Here is a 22,007-nt window from a genome sequence, read left to right as displayed (position 1 = left end):
CCCTGCCCCATCCCAACATGCGTTTCGCCTCCAGGGGATGTAAATCAATTAGTCCAACACTCTCCTTATATCTACCTCATACACCTGTTCCATATCATTAACCAGATCCCAATTGCGCCTGGCCGGAAGTTACAATCGCATGTATGGGATTATAAATCTTTAACATGTCTGCGCTCTTTCTTCAGACATGCGTAAAAGCAAAATTTCTAAGTTAGGATCAGTGAAACAAGAATTTGTATATGCAATCGCTATATACTAATACTATCTAAATATTCGATTGCATTCTCTTGCCTTACTATGTTACTTCTAGCCAATCAAAATATGTACAAGAGGGAAAAACAAACAAGTAGTGAAAATATCATAAAAAGTGACTCCATGCAGTGCTTCCCATAGTGAGAAAGTGACTAGTGAAAAGACACAAATATATAGTTATATCAGTAAATCTCTGCATACTATACCACACGTAAAACAGATAAACCTGTGTAAAATCATCATAAAGTGTAAAAACATCACATTACATAATCATTTACCAAAATACATCTTCATAAATCTCATATGTGAAAGAAAAAAAGGTCATAAATACCTATACAATATTAAAAACCTATAAGAATAATGAATTCATAAAATACAAAAAAGGGGCAATTAAGGCCCGTATGATCCCTTAAATAATAGAGACCCTGCAAGGCTCATTATATTGTATTCAGGATGATCCACCGATCCCAGAGATTTAGAATACACAACAAATAAGACAAAATCCAAATTAAAGCAATAAAATCACTCAACCAGACACATTCACATGTTGGTTACAGGCGTAAGGTGACCAGACGTCCCGATTTAGGTGGGACAGCCATTTTCCCGCTTTCGGGACATCAGGTTACCATTATAGTGATTACCAGCCGGGGTGCCATGGCTCCCCAGCTAGTAATCACTCTGCAGCGACACGGGCCGGGTGCACACACTAGTGTGTGCATCCAGGATCGTCCTCCCCCCTCCCCTCACCTCTCCTCTTTGGTTCCGCAGGCGAGGAAAAGGGGAGGAGACACTTTTGCACACACTTCTGGACGCCGGCAGCAGCGCTGAGAGGAGCATTGGCACTGTGAAGACCAGGAAGATGTAAGTATATGGCTCCTAGATTGAGCGCTAATACTATGGGGCTACTGTGGGGGGCACTATTATTGCTAGGGCTGCTATGGGGGGGTCACTATTATTGCTGGAGCTACTGTGAGGGGGTCACTATTATTGTAGGGGCTACTCGGGGGGCACTATTATTGCTGGGGCTACTATGGGGGGGCACTATTATTGTTGGGGCTACTGTGAGGGATCACTATTTTTCCTGGGGATACTATGGGGGACACTAGTATTGCTGAGGCTACTGTAAGGGAGTCACTATTATTGCTGGGACTACCATAGGGCAGAAGCCTGTGTAGTAGTGCAGTACACAGAAGGGCCTGTAGAGGGCTGCAGACAGGACTTCTGGTGTTAGGGTTAACACCAAGGGGTGGAGCAGGAACTAGATAAAAGTTTCTAATAAACTCAGGGGGAAGTTACAGCTTGGCAGTGCAGTACAGGCTGCAAGCTGAGGTCCAGTGTGGACCAGTTGGGTCTGTCACATCGTCTGATGGAGGAAGAGACACCCTCCAGACGCTCTAGGAGGGGTTAGTGACAGAGCCCTGTGGGTTGCGAACCCTATTTGCTTTTGTGGACTGTAAATAATTTCCTTGTGTGCTGTGGAATAAAGGCTGGCAGGAACCAGATTTGAAGAAAAACTTCAGTTTCTGGAGCATAACTTGTGTGAGGCGGCCATTCCGGTATCTCAAAGTTGGGTGATCCTGTGGCAAGCAGACCCCAACTTGCCACACCTGGTTTGGTATTACAGCTCCCACCCACTGAAGTGAATTACCTGTCAGTTTTTTCCACCTCCTGACATTTCATCCTTGTACACATCCCCTTTCTTCAGTCAGTTCGGGTCCCTACTAGTTAGAATAATACTAGAGACAATGATTTTATAGAACTGTAGAGTTGAAAGGGACCTCGAGGGTCATCAGATCCAACCCCCTGCTCAATGCAGGATCACTAAATAATCCCAGACTAAATTATCCTATCCAGCCTCTGTTTGAAGACCCCTATTGGAGGAGAACTCACCACTCACATGGCAAGCTATTCCACTCATTGACCACCCTCACTGTTAGGGTGCAACCCAACAAACATGTAACACACTCGCTCAGTTTCTCCCGTCCAGAGGCAGCACTGCTGCTGTTTTCAGTCTTTGACCCTACACCTCTCAGCCCAGCATCTGCGTGCAAGAACGCAGATGCCGGTTAAAGAGGTCCGGGGTCCCAGACCAATTACAGCAGCACCGCCAACAGACAGGAGCACGTGAATTAAAGGTTTGTTGGGTTGCTGCCGGGCTGGCTTGTAGGAGCAGCTGGCAATTATTTTTTACCGGCTGTTAATATGGATGGTAAAAAAAAATACCGTCTGGGTGGCAACCCTAGTGCTGCCTCTTTGAGGTCTTGCAGACTTCCACTTGTGACAGCAGGCTCAGGTCACCTCATGGTAGGGGCAACCCTACTGACTATCATTTACTGTTTGCATTTCATACATATACAGTAATGATCTGTTTGAAGGCTGATGGATTTTTTTGAGTATTGCTGTGTACTCTTCTCTTTCTAAAGGCTGATGGGATGGTGATTACATTTGGGAACTTTCTGGGTGACATTTGGAACGCTGAACTTATGGTCAAAGGTTTACTTTGTCTAATCATTTACCTGTATTTGTTGTCACGGATTACCTGTGATACTAAACCAGATGGCTTTGTGGCCTAAAAGAGGAAAGAAGAAACACAGGAAATTTATGAGGCCGCAATAATGAAAATATAATAGTGTATTTCCTACATTTGGACTCACTCTCACAATGTTCTCATATGATTCTCACTAAAAAAACATCATGACATATCGTAGGAAGCAACATTTAACCAATCAAGGTCATGACCTATTTTGGCCCCAAGGACGCTACGATTTTTGGGGGATTTTCATCTCCACTTTTCAAAACCCACATTTTTTTTTCTGTGGCGAACTGTAATTTGTATTGGTAGCGTTTTTGGGTACATATTATGTGTTGTAAAACTTATGTTTTTTTGAGGAAGACATCAATTTTGCCAGTTTTTTTTTTCACAGCGTTAATCATGCAGCATAAATGACATGATAGATTTTTTTCTGCGTGTTGGCACAATTACAACATTACTTAAATTATTATTATTTTTTAGTTTTTTTTTCACTTTCGAAATTTTTCGCAATAGGAACCCTTTGTTTGGAAAAAAAATTGTCATACCTTTTTATTGTTTTTCATGGCCGGAGCTCTATGAGGGCTTGTTTTTTATGTAACGAGCAGTAGTTTTCACTATTTTGGGGTACATACAGCATTTTTGATCACTTTTATTTGCTTTTTTTTGGGATGCAAAGCTAACAAGATAAGCATTTTGCCTGCATTTTTTAGGGTTTTGTTTTGTTTGTTTTTTTTTACAGTTTTTGCAGTGCAGGATAAATAGTGCATTTAATTTATTGCACAAGTCATTACGGATATAATGATACCAAATATGTGGGATTTTTGAAATTTCTTTTACGTTTTTTTTGACACTACTTTTATTTGTTTTTACATTTTTTATGTCCATGTTGAGAACTTGAACCATAACTGCTATGATCACTATGATAATGCATTGCATTGCAGGACTTGGGCAATGGCAAGCCAGGACACCAGTATCTGGCCTTATGTTGCCATGGTAACCCATCGGTCATCCTTAATTACATTGTAGAGCTCTGATGACATCATCACAGAGGGAGCGCACCCCCTCTGTGAACCTTTTACAGGCCGCGATCTACACAGATCGTGGCATGTAGAGGGTAGCAGTGGAGATTTATACTCTCAGTTATCTCCAGTGTTGCAGCAGGGGGCTGGCTGTCTGTCACAGACGGCTCCCATTGACTAAAAGGGGTTCGTTCAGTTTCTACTCAGCTGCCTGGCCCCTTACCAAAAGAAAAAGTGCTGCATGCAGTGCTTTTTCGTCCTGCATTTTGAGCCGGATCTGCGGCGGAGCCGCCAACCAGAAGGTCCGACACAAATGTAAAACCAGCCGCACTCCTGGTGAATTTGCTGGTCTTATCAGCAGGGAGAGAGAACCTTCAGCCACTCAGAGAGAGGATGAGAGGGATAGCTCTGTTGCATTCAGTCTGAATGGTTATGCTACAACTGTGAAAAGAGTGAAGGCGGAGCTGAGCTTGTGTGCCTTCATGGGAGAGACCTGCAGATCAGTACTGGGAACACCCCTCAGCTAGGAACTTGAATGTAGGAGAGCCTGTAGATCATGACCAAGTATGAAACTTTCTAAATGCATGAGAATGAAAACTCAATGCAAAAAACAGTTAGGCGCATAATTTGTTTCTGCGGGGACTTGGAAAGAGCTGCATTTTGATATGTCATGCACAATGGTGTCCATAGGCTTTAAGGGCACATCCACAAGAGTGTATTTTCTGTCCATTTTCAGTGCATATTTTTTAGTGAATACAGACAGCACACGGACCCAATCAATTAATTCGGTGCATTCAGGTGCGCACATTTTACACAGTTGAATGTTCCGCATAAAATATATATATATTTAAAAAATCACGGCATATTCTATTTTGGTCCATATTCAAAGTCTAAGGCCGCCTGCAGATGAGTGGGTCGGATCCGGCAGCGAGAATTCTCGCTGCGAGACCTGACCCGAGCGCCTGCAGAGACGAGCGCGTACTCACCCACGCCCGGCGGCCCCGGCTCTTTCATGTGCCGGCTGCCGGGCAGCCGACGCATGCGCAGACCGGAGCCGGCGGCCGGGTGAGTGACGTTTCTGTGCGAGGCTCTGCGAGCCCCGCACAAAAATAGGACATGCCGCGCAGCCAAACCGCGGCCATCTGCATAGGAGTGCGTATTGTAATGCACTCCTATGCAGGCTTTGAGCGGCGGAAATCCCGCCGTGGGATTTCCGCCCGTGTGCAGGCGGCCTTAGTCTATGGATGCATAAAAAACTCTGCAGTGAATACAGATGTTACATGTGTATTCACTGTCTTTTTACACATGTGCCAAAAGACAGTGAGAAAAAGAATATGGCATTAATTGGACCTTATTGTGGGTTTTTTTGCACATGTGAAGAACGAATGTCACACAGATACAAAACAGTGGTAAAAACATGCGCACACACCAAAAACGCACACTACTCTGAAGTAGTCTTGTGCACTATATTGTTATATATAGTGATATGGACCATGCTGGTATAACTTGGGCGTCCGTTGTATATAATTATATATGTGCAGCTGCTATATGTTATACATCTCCTGTATATAGTGATATGGAGCATGCTGGTATAACAAAGTCTTAGCCAAGTTCTTATACGACCCCATCTATAGCTTTTTTTACCTTTGCAGAGAGACTGGATGCCATGATATGTTTAGCAATGATCTTGGAGAATGATATGTTCACAGCTGTCTCTCGGTATGCTTTGTTCATTCCTTGACAAAAAAGACAAGCTGCAAAACACAAATATTAAAAGGGTTTTTCAAGATTGTAAAATTACTGACCTTAAGCTTAGGTCATCAAAAGCAGACCGGCGAGAGTCTGACATCCGGCACCCTCACCAACCAGGTATATGGCGGCCTAGCAGAGCTCATACATTGTGCAATGGCCCAGAATGGTACGGCAGGTTCAATCATATTCACAATGAACCCAGACTTCCCAACTGAAAGAATGACAAGTCCTGGTGCTTTCTAGCAATCGGCGGAGATATACAGTGAGTAAGGACACCCTTAAATGCACCTTATGCTTGGTCTACATTTGGCTGCACAAACTTTTTAGGTGTGAGAGACGCATTGTCAGGTTGTTTTACCTTAAAGGGCTGCTATGAAATATAAATCTGTTTTGAAGTAATGCAAAAACCAGTGAACAAGCTGTATCCACATAGTAAGTCACAACGGGCCATATGGAGCGCAAATACTAGTGAGCACACCGGACAGGGCCATATGGAGCACAAATACCAGTAAGCACACCGCACAGGGACATATAGAGCACAAACACTAGTAAGCACACCTGACAGGGCCATATGGAGCACAAATACTAGTGAGCACACCGCACAGGGTCATATGGAGCGCAAATACTAGTGAGCACACCTGACAGGGCCATATGGAGCACAAATACTAGTGAGCACACCGCACAGGGTCATATGGAGCGCAAATACTAGTGAGCACACCGGACAGGGCCATATGGAGCACAAATACTAGTGAGCACACCGGACAGGGTCATATGGAGCGCAAATACTAGGGAGCACACCGGAAAGGGCCATATGGAGCACAAATACTAGGGAGCACACCGGACAGGGTCATATGGAGCGCAAATACTAGGGAGCACACCGGACAGGGTCATATGGAGCACAAATACTAGTGAGCACACCTGACAGGGTCATATGGAGCACAAATACTAGTGAGCACACCTGACAGGGTCATATGGAGCGCAAATACTAGGGAGCACACCGGACAGGGTCATATGGAGCGCAAATACTAGGGAGCACACCGGACAGGGTCATATGGAGCGCAAATACTAGGGAGCACACCGGAAAGGGCCATATGGAGCACAAATACTAGGGAGCACACCGGACAGGGCCATATGGAGCACAAATACTAGGGAGCACACTGGACAGGGACATATGGAGCACAAATACGAATGAGCACAGCGGACAGGGCCATATGGAGCACAAATACTAGTGAGCAGACCGGAAAGGGCCATATGGAGCACAAATACTAGTGAGCACACCGGACAGGGCCATATGGAGCACAAATACTAGTGAGCACACCGGACAGGGCCATATGGAGCACAAATACTAATGAGCACACCGGACAGGGTCATATGGAGCGCAAATACTAGGGAGCACACCGGAAAGGGCCATATGGAGCACAAATACTAGGGAGCACACCGGACAGGGTCATATGGAGCGCAAATACTAGGGAGCACACCGGAAAGGGCCATATGGAGCACAAATACTAGGGAGCACACCGGACAGGGCCATATGGAGCACAAATACTAGGGAGCACACCGGACAGGGACATATGGAGCACAAATACTAGTGAGCACACCGGACAGGGCCATATGGAGCACAAATACTAGTGAGCACACCGGACAGGGCCATATGGAGCACAAATAATAGTGAGCACACCGGACAGGGCCATATGGAGCACAAATAATAGTGAGCACACCGGACAGGGCCATATGGAGCACAAATACTAGTGAGCACACCGGACAGGGTCATATGGAGCACAAATACTAGGGAGCACACCGGAAAGGGCCATATGGAGCACAAATACTAGGGAGCACACCGGACAGGGTCATATGGAGCGCAAATACCAGGGAGCACACCGGACAGGGTCATATGGAGCGCAAATACTAGGGAGCACACCGGAAAGGGCCATATGGAGCACAAATACTAGGGAGCACACCGGACAGGGCCATATGGAGCACAAATACTAGGGAGCACACCGGACAGGGCCATATGGAGCACAAACACTAGTAAGCACACCTGACAGGGCCATATGGAGCACAAATACTAGTGAGCACACCGCACAGGGTCATATGGAGCGCAAATACTAGTGAGCACACCTGACAGGGCCATATGGAGCACAAATACTAGTGAGCACACCGCACAGGGTCATATGGAGCGCAAATACTAGTGAGCACACCGGACAGGGCCATATGGAGCACAAATACTAGTGAGCACACCGGACAGGGTCATATGGAGCGCAAATACTAGGGAGCACACCGGAAAGGGCCATATGGAGCACAAATACTAGGGAGCACACCGGACAGGGTCATATGGAGCGCAAATACTAGGGAGCACACCGGACAGGGTCATATGGAGCACAAATACTAGTGAGCACACCTGACAGGGTCATATGGAGCACAAATACTAGTGAGCACACCTGACAGGGTCATATGGAGCGCAAATACTAGGGAGCACACCGGACAGGGTCATATGGAGCGCAAATACTAGGGAGCACACCGGACAGGGTCATATGGAGCGCAAATACTAGGGAGCACACCGGAAAGGGCCATATGGAGCACAAATACTAGGGAGCACACCGGACAGGGCCATATGGAGCACAAATACTAGGGAGCACACCGGACAGGGACATATGGAGCACAAATACGAATGAGCACAGCGGACAGGGCCATATGGAGCACAAATACTAGTGAGCAGACCGGAAAGGGCCATATGGAGCACAAATACTAGTGAGCACACCGGACAGGGCCATATGGAGCACAAATACTAGTGAGCACACCGGACAGGGCCATATGGAGCACAAATACTAATGAGCACACCGGACAGGGTCATATGGAGCGCAAATACTAGGGAGCACACCGGAAAGGGCCATATGGAGCACAAATACTAGGGAGCACACCGGACAGGGTCATATGGAGCGCAAATACTAGGGAGCACACCGGAAAGGGCCATATGGAGCACAAATACTAGGGAGCACACCGGACAGGGCCATATGGAGCACAAATACTAGGGAGCACACCGGACAGGGACATATGGAGCACAAATACTAGTGAGCACACCGGACAGGGCCATATGGAGCACAAATACTAGTGAGCACACCGGACAGGGCCATATGGAGCACAAATAATAGTGAGCACACCGGACAGGGCCATATGGAGCACAAATAATAGTGAGCACACCGGACAGGGCCATATGGAGCACAAATACTAGTGAGCACACCGGACAGGGTCATATGGAGCACAAATACTAGGGAGCACACCGGAAAGGGCCATATGGAGCACAAATACTAGGGAGCACACCGGACAGGGTCATATGGAGCGCAAATACTAGGGAGCACACCGGACAGGGTCATATGGAGCGCAAATACTAGGGAGCACACCGGAAAGGGCCATATGGAGCACAAATACTAGGGAGCACACCGGACAGGGCCATATGGAGCACAAATACTAGTGAGCACACCGGACAGGGACATATGGAGCACAAATACTAGTGAGCACACCGGACAGGGCCATATGGAGCACAAATAATAGTGAGCACACCGGACAGGGCCATATGGAGCACAAATACTAGTGAGCACACCGGACAGGGTCATATGGAGCACAAATACTAGGGAGCACACCGGAAAGGGCCATATGGAGCACAAATACTAGGGAGCACACCGGACAGGGCCATATGGAGCACAAATACTAGTGAGCACACCGGACAGGGCCATATGGAGCACAAATACTGGTGAGCACACTGGACAGGGCAATGTGGAGCACAAATACTAGTGAGCACACCAGACAGGGCCATATGGAGCACAAATACAAGTGACCACACCACACAGGGCCATATAGAGCACAAATAGTAGTGACCACACCACACAGGTCCATATGGAGCACAAATACTAGTGAGCACACCGGACAGGGCCATATGGAGCACAAATACTAGTGAGCACACCGACAGGGTCATATGGAGCACAAATACTGGTGAGCACACTGGACAGGGCAATGTGGAGCACAAATACTAGTGAGCACACCAGACAGGGTCATATGGAGCGCAAATACTAGGGAGCACACCGGAAAGGGCCATATGGAGCACGAATACTAGGGAGCACACCGGACAGGGCCATATGGAGCACAAATACTAGTGAGCACACCGGACAGGGCCATATGGAGCACAAATACTAGTGAGCACACCAGGAAGGGCCATATGAAGCACAAATACGAATGAGCACAGCGGACAGGGCCATATGGAGCACAAATACTAGTGAGCATACCGGACAGGGCCATATGGAGCACAAATAATAGTAAGCACACCGCACAGGGCCATATGGAGCGCAAATACTAGTGAGCACACCGGACAGGGCCATATGGAGCACAAAAACTAGTGAGCACACCGGACAGGGTCATATGGAGCACAAATAATAGTAAGCACACCACACAGGGCCATATGGAGAGCAAATACTAGTGAGCACACCGGACAGGGTCATATGGAGCACAAATAATAGTGAACACACCGGACAGGGTCATATGGAGCACAAATACTAGTGAACACTTCGGAAAGGGCCATATGGACACAAATACTAGTAAGCACACCGCACAGGGCCATATGGAGAGCAAATACTAGGGAGCACACCGGACAGGGCCATATGGAGCACAAATACTAGTGAGCACACCAGACAGGGCCATATGGAGCACAAATACTAGTGAAACTTCGGAAAGGGCCATATGGAGCATAAATACTAGTGAGCACACCGCACAGGGCCATATGAACACAAATACTAGTGAGCACACCAGACAGGGCCATATGGAGCACAAATACAAGTGACCACACCACACAGGGCCATATAGAGCACAAATAGTAGTGACCACACCACACAGGTCCATATGGAGCACAAATACTAGTGAGCACACCGGACAGGGCCATATGGAGCACAAATACTAGTGAGCACACCGACAGGGTCATATGGAGCACAAATACTGGTGAGCACACTGGACAGGGCAATGTGGAGCACAAATACTAGTGAGCACACCAGACAGGGCCATATGGAGCACAAATACAAGTGACCACACCACACAGGGCCATATAGAGCACAAATACTAGTGACCACACCACACAGGTCCATATGGAGCACAAATACTAGTGAGCACACCGGACAGGGCCATATGGAGCACAAATACTAGTGAGCACACCGACAGGGTCATATGGAGCACAAATACTGGTGAGCCCACTGGACAGGGCAATGTGGAGCACAAATACTAGTGAGCACACCAGACAGGGTCATATGGAGCACAAATGCTAGTGAGCACACCACACAGGGCAATATGGAGCACAAATATCAGTGAGTACACCTGGCAGGGCCACATGGAGCACAAATACGAATGAGCACAGCGGACAGGGCCATATGGAGCACGAATACTAGGGAGCAGACCACACAGGGCCATATGGAGCACAAATACCAGTGAGCACAATAGACACGGCTATATGGAGCAAAAATACTAGTGAGCACACTGGACAGGGCCATATGGAGCACAAATACTAGTGAGCACAATAGACACGGCTATATGGAGCAAAAATACTAGTGAGCACACTGGACAGGGCCATATGGAGCACAATACTAGTGAGCACACCGGACAGGTCCATATGGAGCACAAATACTAGTGAGCACAATAGACGGGGCCATATGGAGCACAAATACTAGTGAGTACACTGCACAGGGCCATATGGAGCACAAATACTAGTGAGTACACTGCACAGGGCCATATGGAGCACAAATACTAGTGAGTACACTGCACAGGGCCATATGGAGCACAAATACTAGTGAGTACACCGCACAGGGCCATATGGAGCACAAATAATAGTAAGCACTAGAGATGAGCGAACGTACTCGTCCGAGCTTGATACTCGTTCGAGTATTAGCGTGTTCGAGATGCTCGTTACTCGTAACGAGTACCACGCGATGTTCGAGTTACTTTCAGTTTCCTCTCTGAGACGTTAGCGCGCTTTTCTGGCCAATTGAAAGACAGGGAAGGCATTACAACTTCCCCCTGCGACGTTCAAGCCCTATACCACCCCCCTGCAGTGAGTGGCTGGCGAGATCAGGTGTCACCTGAGTATAAAAATCGGCCCCTCCCGCGGCTCGCCTCAGATGCATTGTGAGATAGCTGAGGGACAGTGCTATAGTGTTGGAGCTGCTGTAGGGAGAGCGTTAAGTGTTAGTGTAGGCTTCAAGAACCCCAACGGTCCTTCTTAGGGCCACATCTAACAGTGTGCAGTACTGTGGAGGCTGCTTTTAGCAGTGTTACACATTTTTTTTTTTTTGCTATATCGGCCGTGCAGAGCATTGCACCCTGCAGTAATACTACAGGGACAGAATTGTGTAGGCAGGGCCAGAAGACATCTTATAGATTGAATATACGCAATGGTCCTTGTGCAAAAAAAGATTAGAAAAAAATCTATTTGGCCTGCCTGTCACTGTGCTCAGTGTTCTGGGTCCGTGTCTGCTGGGGGTAAAATTTCTCCAAATAAATACGCAGCCAGCTAAGTGTTACAGCAGGCTTGCGCAAAATTATTTCCTGCCTCTGAAATCACCGCTCTGTTGCACTTAATAACAGTGCAACACTACAGTTCCGTGACACACACATCAGGGACAGAATTGTGTAGGCAGGGCCAGAAGATATATATAGATTGAATATACGCAGTGGTCCTTGTGCAAAAAAAGATTAGAAAAAAATCTATTTGGCCTGCCTGTCACTCTGCTCAGTGTTCTGGGTCCGTGTCTGCAGGGGGTAAAATTTCTCCAAAAAAATACGCAGCCAGCTAAGTGTTACAGCAGGCTTGCGCAAAATTATTTCCTGGCGTTCCGTAAGCGAACTCAGCCTCAAACCACAGGCCAATAAGCGGCACATTTAATTACAGTGTTGTGTTTCTGCATTCCTGGTAATACAGCATGCTGAGGGGTAGGGGTAGGCCTAGAGGACGTGGGCGCGGCCGAGGACGCGGAGGCCCTAGTCCGGGTGTGGGCACAGGCCGAGCTCCTGATCCTGGTGTAGCACAGCCGACTGCTGCGGGATTAGGAGAGAGGCACGTTTCTGGCGTCCCCACATTCATAGCACATTTAATGGGTCCACGCGGTAGACCCTTATTAGAAAATGAGCAGTGTGAGCAGGTCCTGTCGTGGATGGCAGAAAGTGCTTCTAGCAACCTATCGTCCACCCAGAGTTCTGCGCCGTCCACTGCTGCAACTCAGAATCCTCTGGCTGCTGCTCCTCCTTCCTCCCAGCCTCCTCACTCCATGAAAATGAGACATTCTGAGGAGCGGGCAGACTCTCAGGAACTGTTCTCGGGCCCCTGCTCAGATTGGGCAGCAGTGGTTCCTCTCCCACCAGAGGAGTTTATCGTGACTGATGCCCAACCATTGCAAAGTTCCCGGGTCCGGGGGAGGAGGCTGGGGACTTCCGGCAACTGTCTCAAGACCTTTCAGTGGGTGAGGAGGCCGATGACGATGAGACACAGTTGTCTATCAGTGAGGTAGTAGTAAGGGCATTAAGTCCGAGGGAGGAGCGCACCGAGGATTCTGAGGAAGAGCAGCAGGACGATGAGGTGACTGACCCCACCTGGATTGCTACGCCTACTGAGGACAGGTCTTCAGAGGGGGAGGCAAGGGCAGCAGCAGGGCAGGTTGCAAGAGGCAGTGCGGTGGCCAGGGGTAGAGGCAGGGCCAGACCGAATAATCCACCAACTGTTTCCCAAAGCGCCCCCTCGCGCCATGCCACCCTGCAGAGGCCGAGGTGCTCAAAGGTCTGGCAGTTTTTCACTGAGAGTGCAGACGACCGACGAACAGTGGCGTGCAACCTTTGTCGCGCCAAGATCAGCCGGGGAGCCAACACCAACAGCCTCACCACCACCACCATGCGCAGACATATGATGGCCAAGCACCCCACAAGGTGGGACGAAGGCCGTTCACCGCCTCCGGTTTGCACCGCTGCCTCTCCCCCTGTGCCCCAACCTGCCACTGAGATCCAACCCCGCTCTGAGGACACAGGCACTACCGTCTCCTGGCCTGCACCCACACCCTCACCTCCGCTGTCCTCGGCCCCATCCGCCAATGTCTCTCAGCGCACCGTCCAGCCGTCGCTAGCGCAAGTGTTTGAGCGCAAGCGCAAGTACGCCGCCACGCACCCGCACGCTCAAGCATTAAACGTGCACATAGCAAAATTTATCAGCCTGGAGATGCTGCCGTATAGGGTTGTGGAAACGGAGTCCTTCAAAAGTATGATGGCGGCGGCGGCCCCGCGCTACTCAGTTCCCAGTCGCCACTACTTTTCCCGATGTGCCGTCCCAGCCCTGCACGACCACGTCTCCCGCAACATTGTACGCGCCCTCACCAACGCGGTTACTGCCAAGGTCCACTTAACAACGGACACGTGGACAAGCACAGGCGGGCAGGGCCACTATATCTCCCTGACGGCACATTGGGTGAATTTAGTGGAGGCTGGGACCAAGTCAGAGCCTGGGACCGCTCACGTCCTACCCACCCCCAGAATTGCGGGCCCCAGCTCGGTGCTGGTATCTGCGGCGGTGTATGCTTCCTCCACTAAAGCACCCTCCTCCTCCGCAACCTCTGTCTCGCAATCAAGATGTGTCAGCAGCAGCACGTCGCCAGCAGTCGGTGTCGCGCGGCGTGGCAGCACAGCGGTGGGCGTCAGCAGGCCGTGCTGAAACTACTCAGCTTAGGAGATAAGAGATACACGGCCCACGAACTGCTGCAGGGTCTGACAGAGCAGACCGACCGCTGGCTTGCGCCGCTGAGCCTCCAACCGGGCATGGTCGTGTGTGACAACGACCGTAACCTGGTGGCGGCTCTGCAGCTCGGCAGCCTCACGCACGTGCCATGCCTGGCCCAGGTCTTTAATTTGGTGGTTCAGCGCTTTCTGAAAAGCTACCCACGCTTGTCAGACCTGCTCGGAAAGGTGCGCCGGCTCTGCGCACATTTCCGCAAGTCCCACACGGACGCTGCCACCCTGCGCACCCTGCAACATCGGTTTAATCTGCCAGTGCACCGACTGCTGTGCGACGTGCCCACACGGTGGAACTCTACGCTCCACATGTTGGCCAGGCTCTATGAGCAGCGTAGAGCTATAGTGGAATACCAACTCCAACATGGGCGGCGCAATGGGAGTCAGCCTCCTCAATTATTTTCAGAAGAGTGGGCCTGGTTGGCAGACATCTGCCAGGTCCTTGGAAACTTTGAGGAGTCTATCCAGGTGGTGAGCGGCGATGCTGCAATCATTAGCGTTACCATTCCTCTGCTATGCCTCTTGAGAAGTTCCCTGCAAAGCATAAAGACAGACGCTTTGCACTCGGAAACAGAGGCGGGGGAAGACAGTATGTCGCTGGATAGTCAGAGCACCCTCCTGTCTATATCTCAGCGTGGTGAGGAGGAGGAGGAGGAGGAGGAGGAAGATGAGGAGGAGGGGGAAGACACAGCTTGGCTCACTGGTGAGGGTAGACATGCTGCTGGCCTGTCATCCTTTCAGCGTGTATGGCCTGAGGAGGAGGAGGAGGATCCTGAAAGTGATCTTCCTAGTGAGGACAGACATGTGTTGCGTACAGGTACCCTGGCACACATGGCTGACTTCATGTTAGGATGCCTTTCTCGTGACCCTCGCGTTACACGCATTCTGGCCACTACGGATTACTGGGTGTACACACTGCTCGACCCACGGTATAAGGAGAACCTTTCCACTCTCATACCCGAAGAGGAAAGGGGTTCGAGAGTGTTGCTATACCACAGGACCATGGCGGACAAACTGATGGTAAAATTCACATACGACAGCGGTAGTGGCCGAAGGCGCAGTTCCGAGGGCCAGGTAGCAGGGGAGGCGCGGAGATCAGGCAGGATGTACAGCACAGGCAGGCCAACACTCTTTAAGGCCCTTGGCAGCTTTATGGCTCCCCAGCAAGACTGTGTCACTGCTCCCCAGTCACGGCTGAGTCGGCGGGAGCACTGTAAAAGGATGGTGAGGGAGTACGTAGCCGATCGCACGACCGTCCTCCGTGACGCCTCTGCCCCTACAACTACTGGGTGTCGAAGCTGGACACGTGGCCTGAACTCGCGCTGTATGCCCTGGAGGTGCTTGCTTGTCCTGCGGCTAGCGTCTTGTCAGAGAGGGTGTTTAGTGCGGCTGGGGGAATCATCACAGATAAGCGTACCCGCCTGTCAACCGACAGTGCCGACAGGCTTACACTCATAAAGATGAACAAAGCCTGGATTTCCCCAAACTTCTCTTCTCCACCAGCGGACAGCAGCGATACCTAAGCAATACGTAGGCTGCACCCGCGGATGGAAGCATCGTTCTGTATCCCCATCAAAAACGGGGACCTTTTCGCTTCATCAATCTGTGTATAATATTCCTCCTCCTCCTCCTGCTCCTCCTCCTGAAACCTCACATAATCACGCCAAACGGGCAATTTTTCTTAGGCCCACAAGGCTCAGTCATATAATTTTTCTAAACAATTTTTATACGTTTCAATTCTCATTAAAGCGTTGAAACTTTCACCTCCAACAATTTTTATTTTAACTGGGCTGCCTCCAGGCCTAGTTACCAATTAAGCCACATTAACCAAAGCGATTAATGGGTTTCACCTGCCATCTTGGTTGGGCATGGCCAATTTTTCTGATGTACATTAGTACTGTTGATACAGCAATTTTTGTGGGTCCTCGCCTACAGTGTAATCAAATGAATTTTTAGCCCACCTGCATTACAGCTGACGTTACATCAGCTGTGTTGGGCAATGCAATGGGATATTTTTATGTACCGCCGGTGGCTTCCTGGCACCCACCCATGCTGTCGGTCCACAGGGAGTTGTAAATGAATCTGTGTCCACTTCTAAAGAACCCCAGTCTGACTGGGGCATGCAGTGTGGGCCGAAGCCCACCTGCATTTAACATGACATTACTACCTCAGCTGTGATGGGCAATGCAATGGGATATTTTTATGTACCGCCGGTGGGTTCCAGGGAGCCACCCATGCTGTGGGTGCACACGGAATTCCCATTGCGGAGTTGTACCTGCCTGTGACTATTTATAAAAAACCGCGGTCTGACTGGGGTGTGCAGACACCTTGACAGAATGAATAGTGTGTGGCACATAGGTTCCCCATTGCTATGCCCACGTGTGCAGCTCCAGATGGAGGTGGCACAGGATTGGATTTCTCATTGCTTCTGTACAGCATTGTGGGCTATCGCCCCGCCCCTTTTAAAGAGGGTCGCTGCCTAGCCGTGCCAACCCTCTGCAGTGTGTGCCTGCGGTTCCTCTGGCAGACGCACTTATAAATAGACATGAGTGTGGCATGGCATGAGGGCAGCTGAAGGCTGCGCAGGGACAATTTGGTGTGCGCTGTGGACACTGGGTCGTGCGGGGGGGGGGTTGGGCAGCATGTAACCCAGGAGAAGTGGCAGCGGAGTGTCATGCAGGCAGTGATTGTGCTTTGTTGGAGGTAGTGTGGTGCTTAGCTAAGATATCCATTGCTAATGAGGGCTTTTCAGAAGTAAAAGTTGTTGGGAGGGGGGGGGGTCCACTCTTGCCGCTATTGTGGCTTAATAGTGGGACCTGGGAACTTGAGATGCAGCCCAACATGTAGCCTCTCGCCTGCCCTATCCGTTGCTGTGTCGTTCCCATCACTTTGTAGAATTGCCCAGATTTTCACAAATGAAAACCTTAGCGAGCATCGGCGATATACAAAAATGCTCGGGTCGCCCATTGACTTCAATGGGGTTCGTTACTCGAAACGAACCCTCGAGCATCACGAAAAATTCGTCTCGAGTAACGAGCACCCGAGCATTTTGGTGCTCGCTCATCTCTAGTAAGCACACCAGGAAGGGCCATATGAAGCACAAATACTAGTGAGCACACCGGACAGGGTCATATGGAGCACAAATACTAGTGAGCACACCGGACAGGGCCATATGGAGCACAAATAATAGTGAGCACACCGGACAGGGTCATATGGAGCACAAATACTAGTGAGCCTACCTGACAGGGTCGTATGGAGCACAAATACTATTGAGCACACCGGAAAGGGCCACATGGAGCACAAATATTAGTGAGCATACCGGACAGGGTCATATGGAGCACAAATAATACTAAGCACACTGCACAGGGCCATGTGGAGCACAAATACTAGTGAGCCTACCTGACAGGGTCATATGGAGCACAAATACTAGTGAGTACACTGCACAGGGCCATATGGAGCACAAATACTAGTGAGTACACTGCACAGGGCCATATGGAGCACAAATACTAGTGACCACACCACACAGGTCGATATAGAGCACAAATACTAGTGAGCATACCGCACAGGGCCATATAGGGCACAAATACTAGTGAGCACACTGGACAGGGTCATATGGAGCACAAATAATAGTGAGCACACCGGACAGGGCCATAGGGAGCACAAATACTAGTGAGCACACCGCACAGGGCCATATAGAGCACAAATAATAGTGAGCACACCAGACAGGCCTCTGAGTATGCCCTGCCTCCTACTGGTCTGTGATGTGGCTGGAAGAGGAGGAAGCAGGGTGCTTCAAGTGCCATGTGAGGCTCCCTTTCCACCAGATAGAGTCAAGCCTGGGGAGGGAAGGGAGCGCAGAAGGAGCATGAAGGCGCCGGTGGTAGGAATATGTAGATTGTGTGATTATTTAGACTTTTATTTTGCTTCTCTCAGACAAACAAGAACTAAAGACTTATTCTAAAGTCCATGTTTAATGAGGTATTTATGACTGTGTAATAAAATGAAGATGGGTATCTCTTAAGAGTAAGTTAGCACACAATAAAAAGTCATGATATCGTTCGTCTGCGAGGAGGATGGGCTGTGTATGTGTTAGATAGAGACTGCAGTGCACACGACCGGTGTGCACTGCATTATTCTGTCATGAAGACTAGGGCAATCAACACATAGGCATTGTTGCTAAGACAGTGTAATGGGCAGCCGCCTGGCATGTGGTAAATTGCGTGGCAGTAACTCCGCAGATTCCTCACACAAAATGATGGCAACGACTGACAGTATAAAAAATGTCTCTAGTGTGGCATTGTGGTGCTACCCGTGAAGGGCAGGCAGGGCATGTTGGTAAATAAATGTCAAAGTTTGTGATGCCAGCCCATATACAGTTCTAAACGTGTTCCAAGCAAATTAATAATTAAAAAAATTGATAAAGTAAAATAAAATGGGGAATGGTGCTTTCCCTAGAGTATCGATGTGGTAAACTTCAGTGCAGATGTCATGGTGGTGAGAAGGAAACTTCAAGGGACAGGATGAACAGTAAAACATAAGAACAATTTATTTTCCGTAGAGGTCTTCCATAAATAATTTCATATGTTGGACATGTCTGACGGCAGAAATGTCATTATGAGGTAGGTATTTCCAGATAAGCAAAGGTACCACATCTGTACGCTTTAAGAGGTAAGTACAGGGACCACATCTCTATGCTTTAGTGAGGTAAGTACAGGAACTACATCTCTATGCTTTAGTGAGGTAAGTACAGGAACTACATCTCTATGCTTTAGTGAGGTAAGTACAGGAACTACATCTGCATGCTTTAAGAGGTAAGTACAGGGACCACATCTCTATGCTTTAGTGAGGTAAGTACAGGAACTACATCTGCATGCTTTAATAGGTAAGTGCAGGAACCACTTCTGTTTGCTTTGGGGGGCTTAATGACAAGGTAAGTACAGGAACCTCTTCTGTACGCTATGCTTTGCCCCTCCACTCTTCTCTCTGTCTTCTCCTCTATGGACTTCTGCTAACTGGATCTTCTTTACGCACAATCTATCCTGTCTTGATCTTTATTATCACATAAACTGTTCCTTCTTTCCTCCCTCTATCTTTGATGTCACCCTTTCTGTGTACTCACGCTGCTTCCTTTTCACCGCACTGATTTTTCTCTCTCTCTCTCCTGCTCTTGCTTCTGCTTCCTCTCTCTTCAGCTGCTAATCTCCAACTGCTTCTCTAACTGCCACTGCTCCTAACAGGAATTTACTAACCAACCCGTGCGGAGAGCTGTTCCACCAATCATGGGCTCTCACTATTCTGTCAGCCAATCTCTACCCTGTAGCTAGGAATGAGGGAATTGACTGCCAATAAGGGACACAGTTGCTTATCAGGCAGACTATGCAGTCAGTTACAGACGTAAGTCAAACACTTTTAAAGACATACATACTGGAAGGATTCTTTGAAGTGTGGGAGAGTTTCATTGATGTCCTACCGCACCGAGTGAAAAGGGCAATCGAAGAGTCCTTCAAAACAATCATATGGTATATGGAGAGATCTATATCCGGAGACCACCCGGTTAGTGGGACTTGACCTGACATGGGGAATACTTTGGGGCCAACGTGCTGGGGCATAAAACGGACATCTCTTTATAAAGAACAGACGACTGGACTGGATATTCGCGGAGGAGGAGAGACGTTAGAAACCGATTTTGTAAAGTATCAGGTGTCAAAATGGTTTATTTTTAAGGATGTTTCCGTAGTGGGTTAAGTAATGTGACCCCTACATATGTTTTCCCTCCCCCCCCCCACAACCCCCACCACCTTGAGACTTTGATCCCCTCACCCCTCCCTGCGTACACTAGGGGAAAAGGAGAAAATAAGAAATCTAGAGAGAAGCGGTAGCTGTCCTGATGAAAGATACAATATGCAACCCTATAATGTAATAATGTGTATAGCTCCGTAGAAAAATATATCCCTTAGTGCATGTCCTGGATGCATGTGGAAGCCCTGCTCAATGGAAAGATGCTTGATAAAACCTTGTCGCAATAAAACAGATTTTCCATAACAAGGCAGGGCTCCTAACCTTACACCTGTCGCCTTCCTTATACCCCTCCCCTTCTTTCCTCCCCCCACCCCCCTCCTTTTCATATACTGGGGCAGAAACCCAAAAGAAAATAATTCTAAACGCAATAATGGACTTACTGATGGAAGTATATCCTAAAAATCTTGTACTATGCAATTTGATAGACAGCCTAATATAAATGTATGACTATATTTGCAAGCCCTGCATGTGAATGGAGATTCTGTTTAATTGAAAAAATATTTCATAAAAACATATTAAATAAACACATACGTACCCATTAAATGAAAGTGACCACATACACTATTGTAGTGCCCAACTCTGGGCCAATAAAAGTTTTACTTTCCAGAACCAAGACAAAAGCCATCCAGACAAGTATAGGGACATTCTACTCATCCAGTTCCAGGAGAGGTTCTCTGTCTTGGTGCCGTTTGGAGGTGGGCATCTCTGGCTGCTGATATACAAGTCAGATGATGCTATCTGCCAGGGATGCAAGGTAAACTCATAGAGAAGGTTCTCTGTTAAGGCAGATCATGCTACTTTTCGAGTGATGCGATGTAAGTTGTGATCTTTATATATAGATAGGAATGTGATATAATTTGCAATCTTTATACTTTGTGATGTAAGGTGCAACCTTTATCATTTGTATATAGATATTGTCCTTTGTGTATAGATATAATTTACAAAAGTACAATTGTTCATCACTATGCTCCATTATTACTTAATTTGAATAAACTATTCTTGGTAAATCTTTCATATTATCTTACTCTCTTTAAAACTGTATCCAAACATAAGTGTTGCTTCTTAAAGCAAAACAGCTGGTATGAGAGGTTCTGCTCCCCTTGCACAAAGCATTGGCAGGAAGCAGGGATGACAAGCACAGGAGCACAATTTTGCTGAAATCTCAGAGGCTGCCAAGGGAAGGCTCCACCCCTTCCACGTCGCAAGCAGGGATGCAAATAATGCATGACCGCCCATAAGACTGCGACTAAGGTTAGGGAAAAAATTAAGAACTAAGCCCACCCACACTAGAGAATGAGTTAAAAAGTTCTCAACACCTGAGGTGCCTGGGACATTAGAAAACAAAGCTGTGTCACAGAGTCAGTCTTTGAGCAGCACTCAGTAGCTGCAGGCCAATAGTCACTGGAGGCCAGTGAATGACGTGGCTGCAGCCGTTGAGAGCCATGACCAGAGAGTTGTCTTCATGCTGAGGAACTGAAAAGGGCCTTTGATGACCTGGGGGTGGAGAGGCAAACAAGTCGCACAGATGGAGATTTATCCAACTTCTCTTTTTATTGTGTCAATTAAAACCAGCATCTACACCTTTTGGGGAAGGCCCCTTCATCAGTTAAGCTGGGTTAGACATAACTCTTGGGGCTGGAGAATAAACCCAAGAGCGCTGGTATTACCAGAAGGCGCTGTGACTTCTATGTCCAGACCACTTCTCCTGGTGTTCCCTGGTAGGCTCACAGCGCCTTCTGGTAACACCAGCATTTTTGGGTTTATTCTGCAGCCCCAAGAGTTATGTCTAACCAACTTGACTGATGAAGGGGCCTACCCCGAAACGCGTACCTGCTAGTTTTAATTGACACAAC

General features: G+C 48.4%; 1 protein-coding gene across 1 annotated transcript in view; it reads right to left on the bottom strand.

Moving 5' to 3' along the window:
- Positions 1-19,544, bottom strand: part of LOC136577669 (NACHT, LRR and PYD domains-containing protein 1a-like) — a 77,030-nt gene extending 57,486 nt beyond the window's left edge. The window contains exons 1-3 of the mRNA XM_066577579.1: positions 19,475-19,544; positions 5,449-5,558; positions 2,769-2,821 (exon numbers count right to left, since the gene is read on the bottom strand). Coding sequence (XP_066433676.1) covers positions 2,769-2,821; positions 5,449-5,538 — 143 coding nt within the window. The 5' untranslated portion in view covers positions 5,539-5,558; positions 19,475-19,544. The remainder of the gene's footprint in view (positions 1-2,768; positions 2,822-5,448; positions 5,559-19,474) is intronic.
- Between the last annotated feature and the right edge of the window lie 2,463 nt (positions 19,545-22,007).

This window comes from Eleutherodactylus coqui, chromosome 8 (assembly GCF_035609145.1).
Source record: "Eleutherodactylus coqui strain aEleCoq1 chromosome 8, aEleCoq1.hap1, whole genome shotgun sequence".
NCBI classification, from domain to species: Eukaryota; Metazoa; Chordata; class Amphibia; order Anura; family Eleutherodactylidae; genus Eleutherodactylus; species Eleutherodactylus coqui.
The sequence above is the reverse complement of the archived record's forward strand: the minus strand, read 5'-3'. Positions and strand labels throughout refer to the sequence as shown.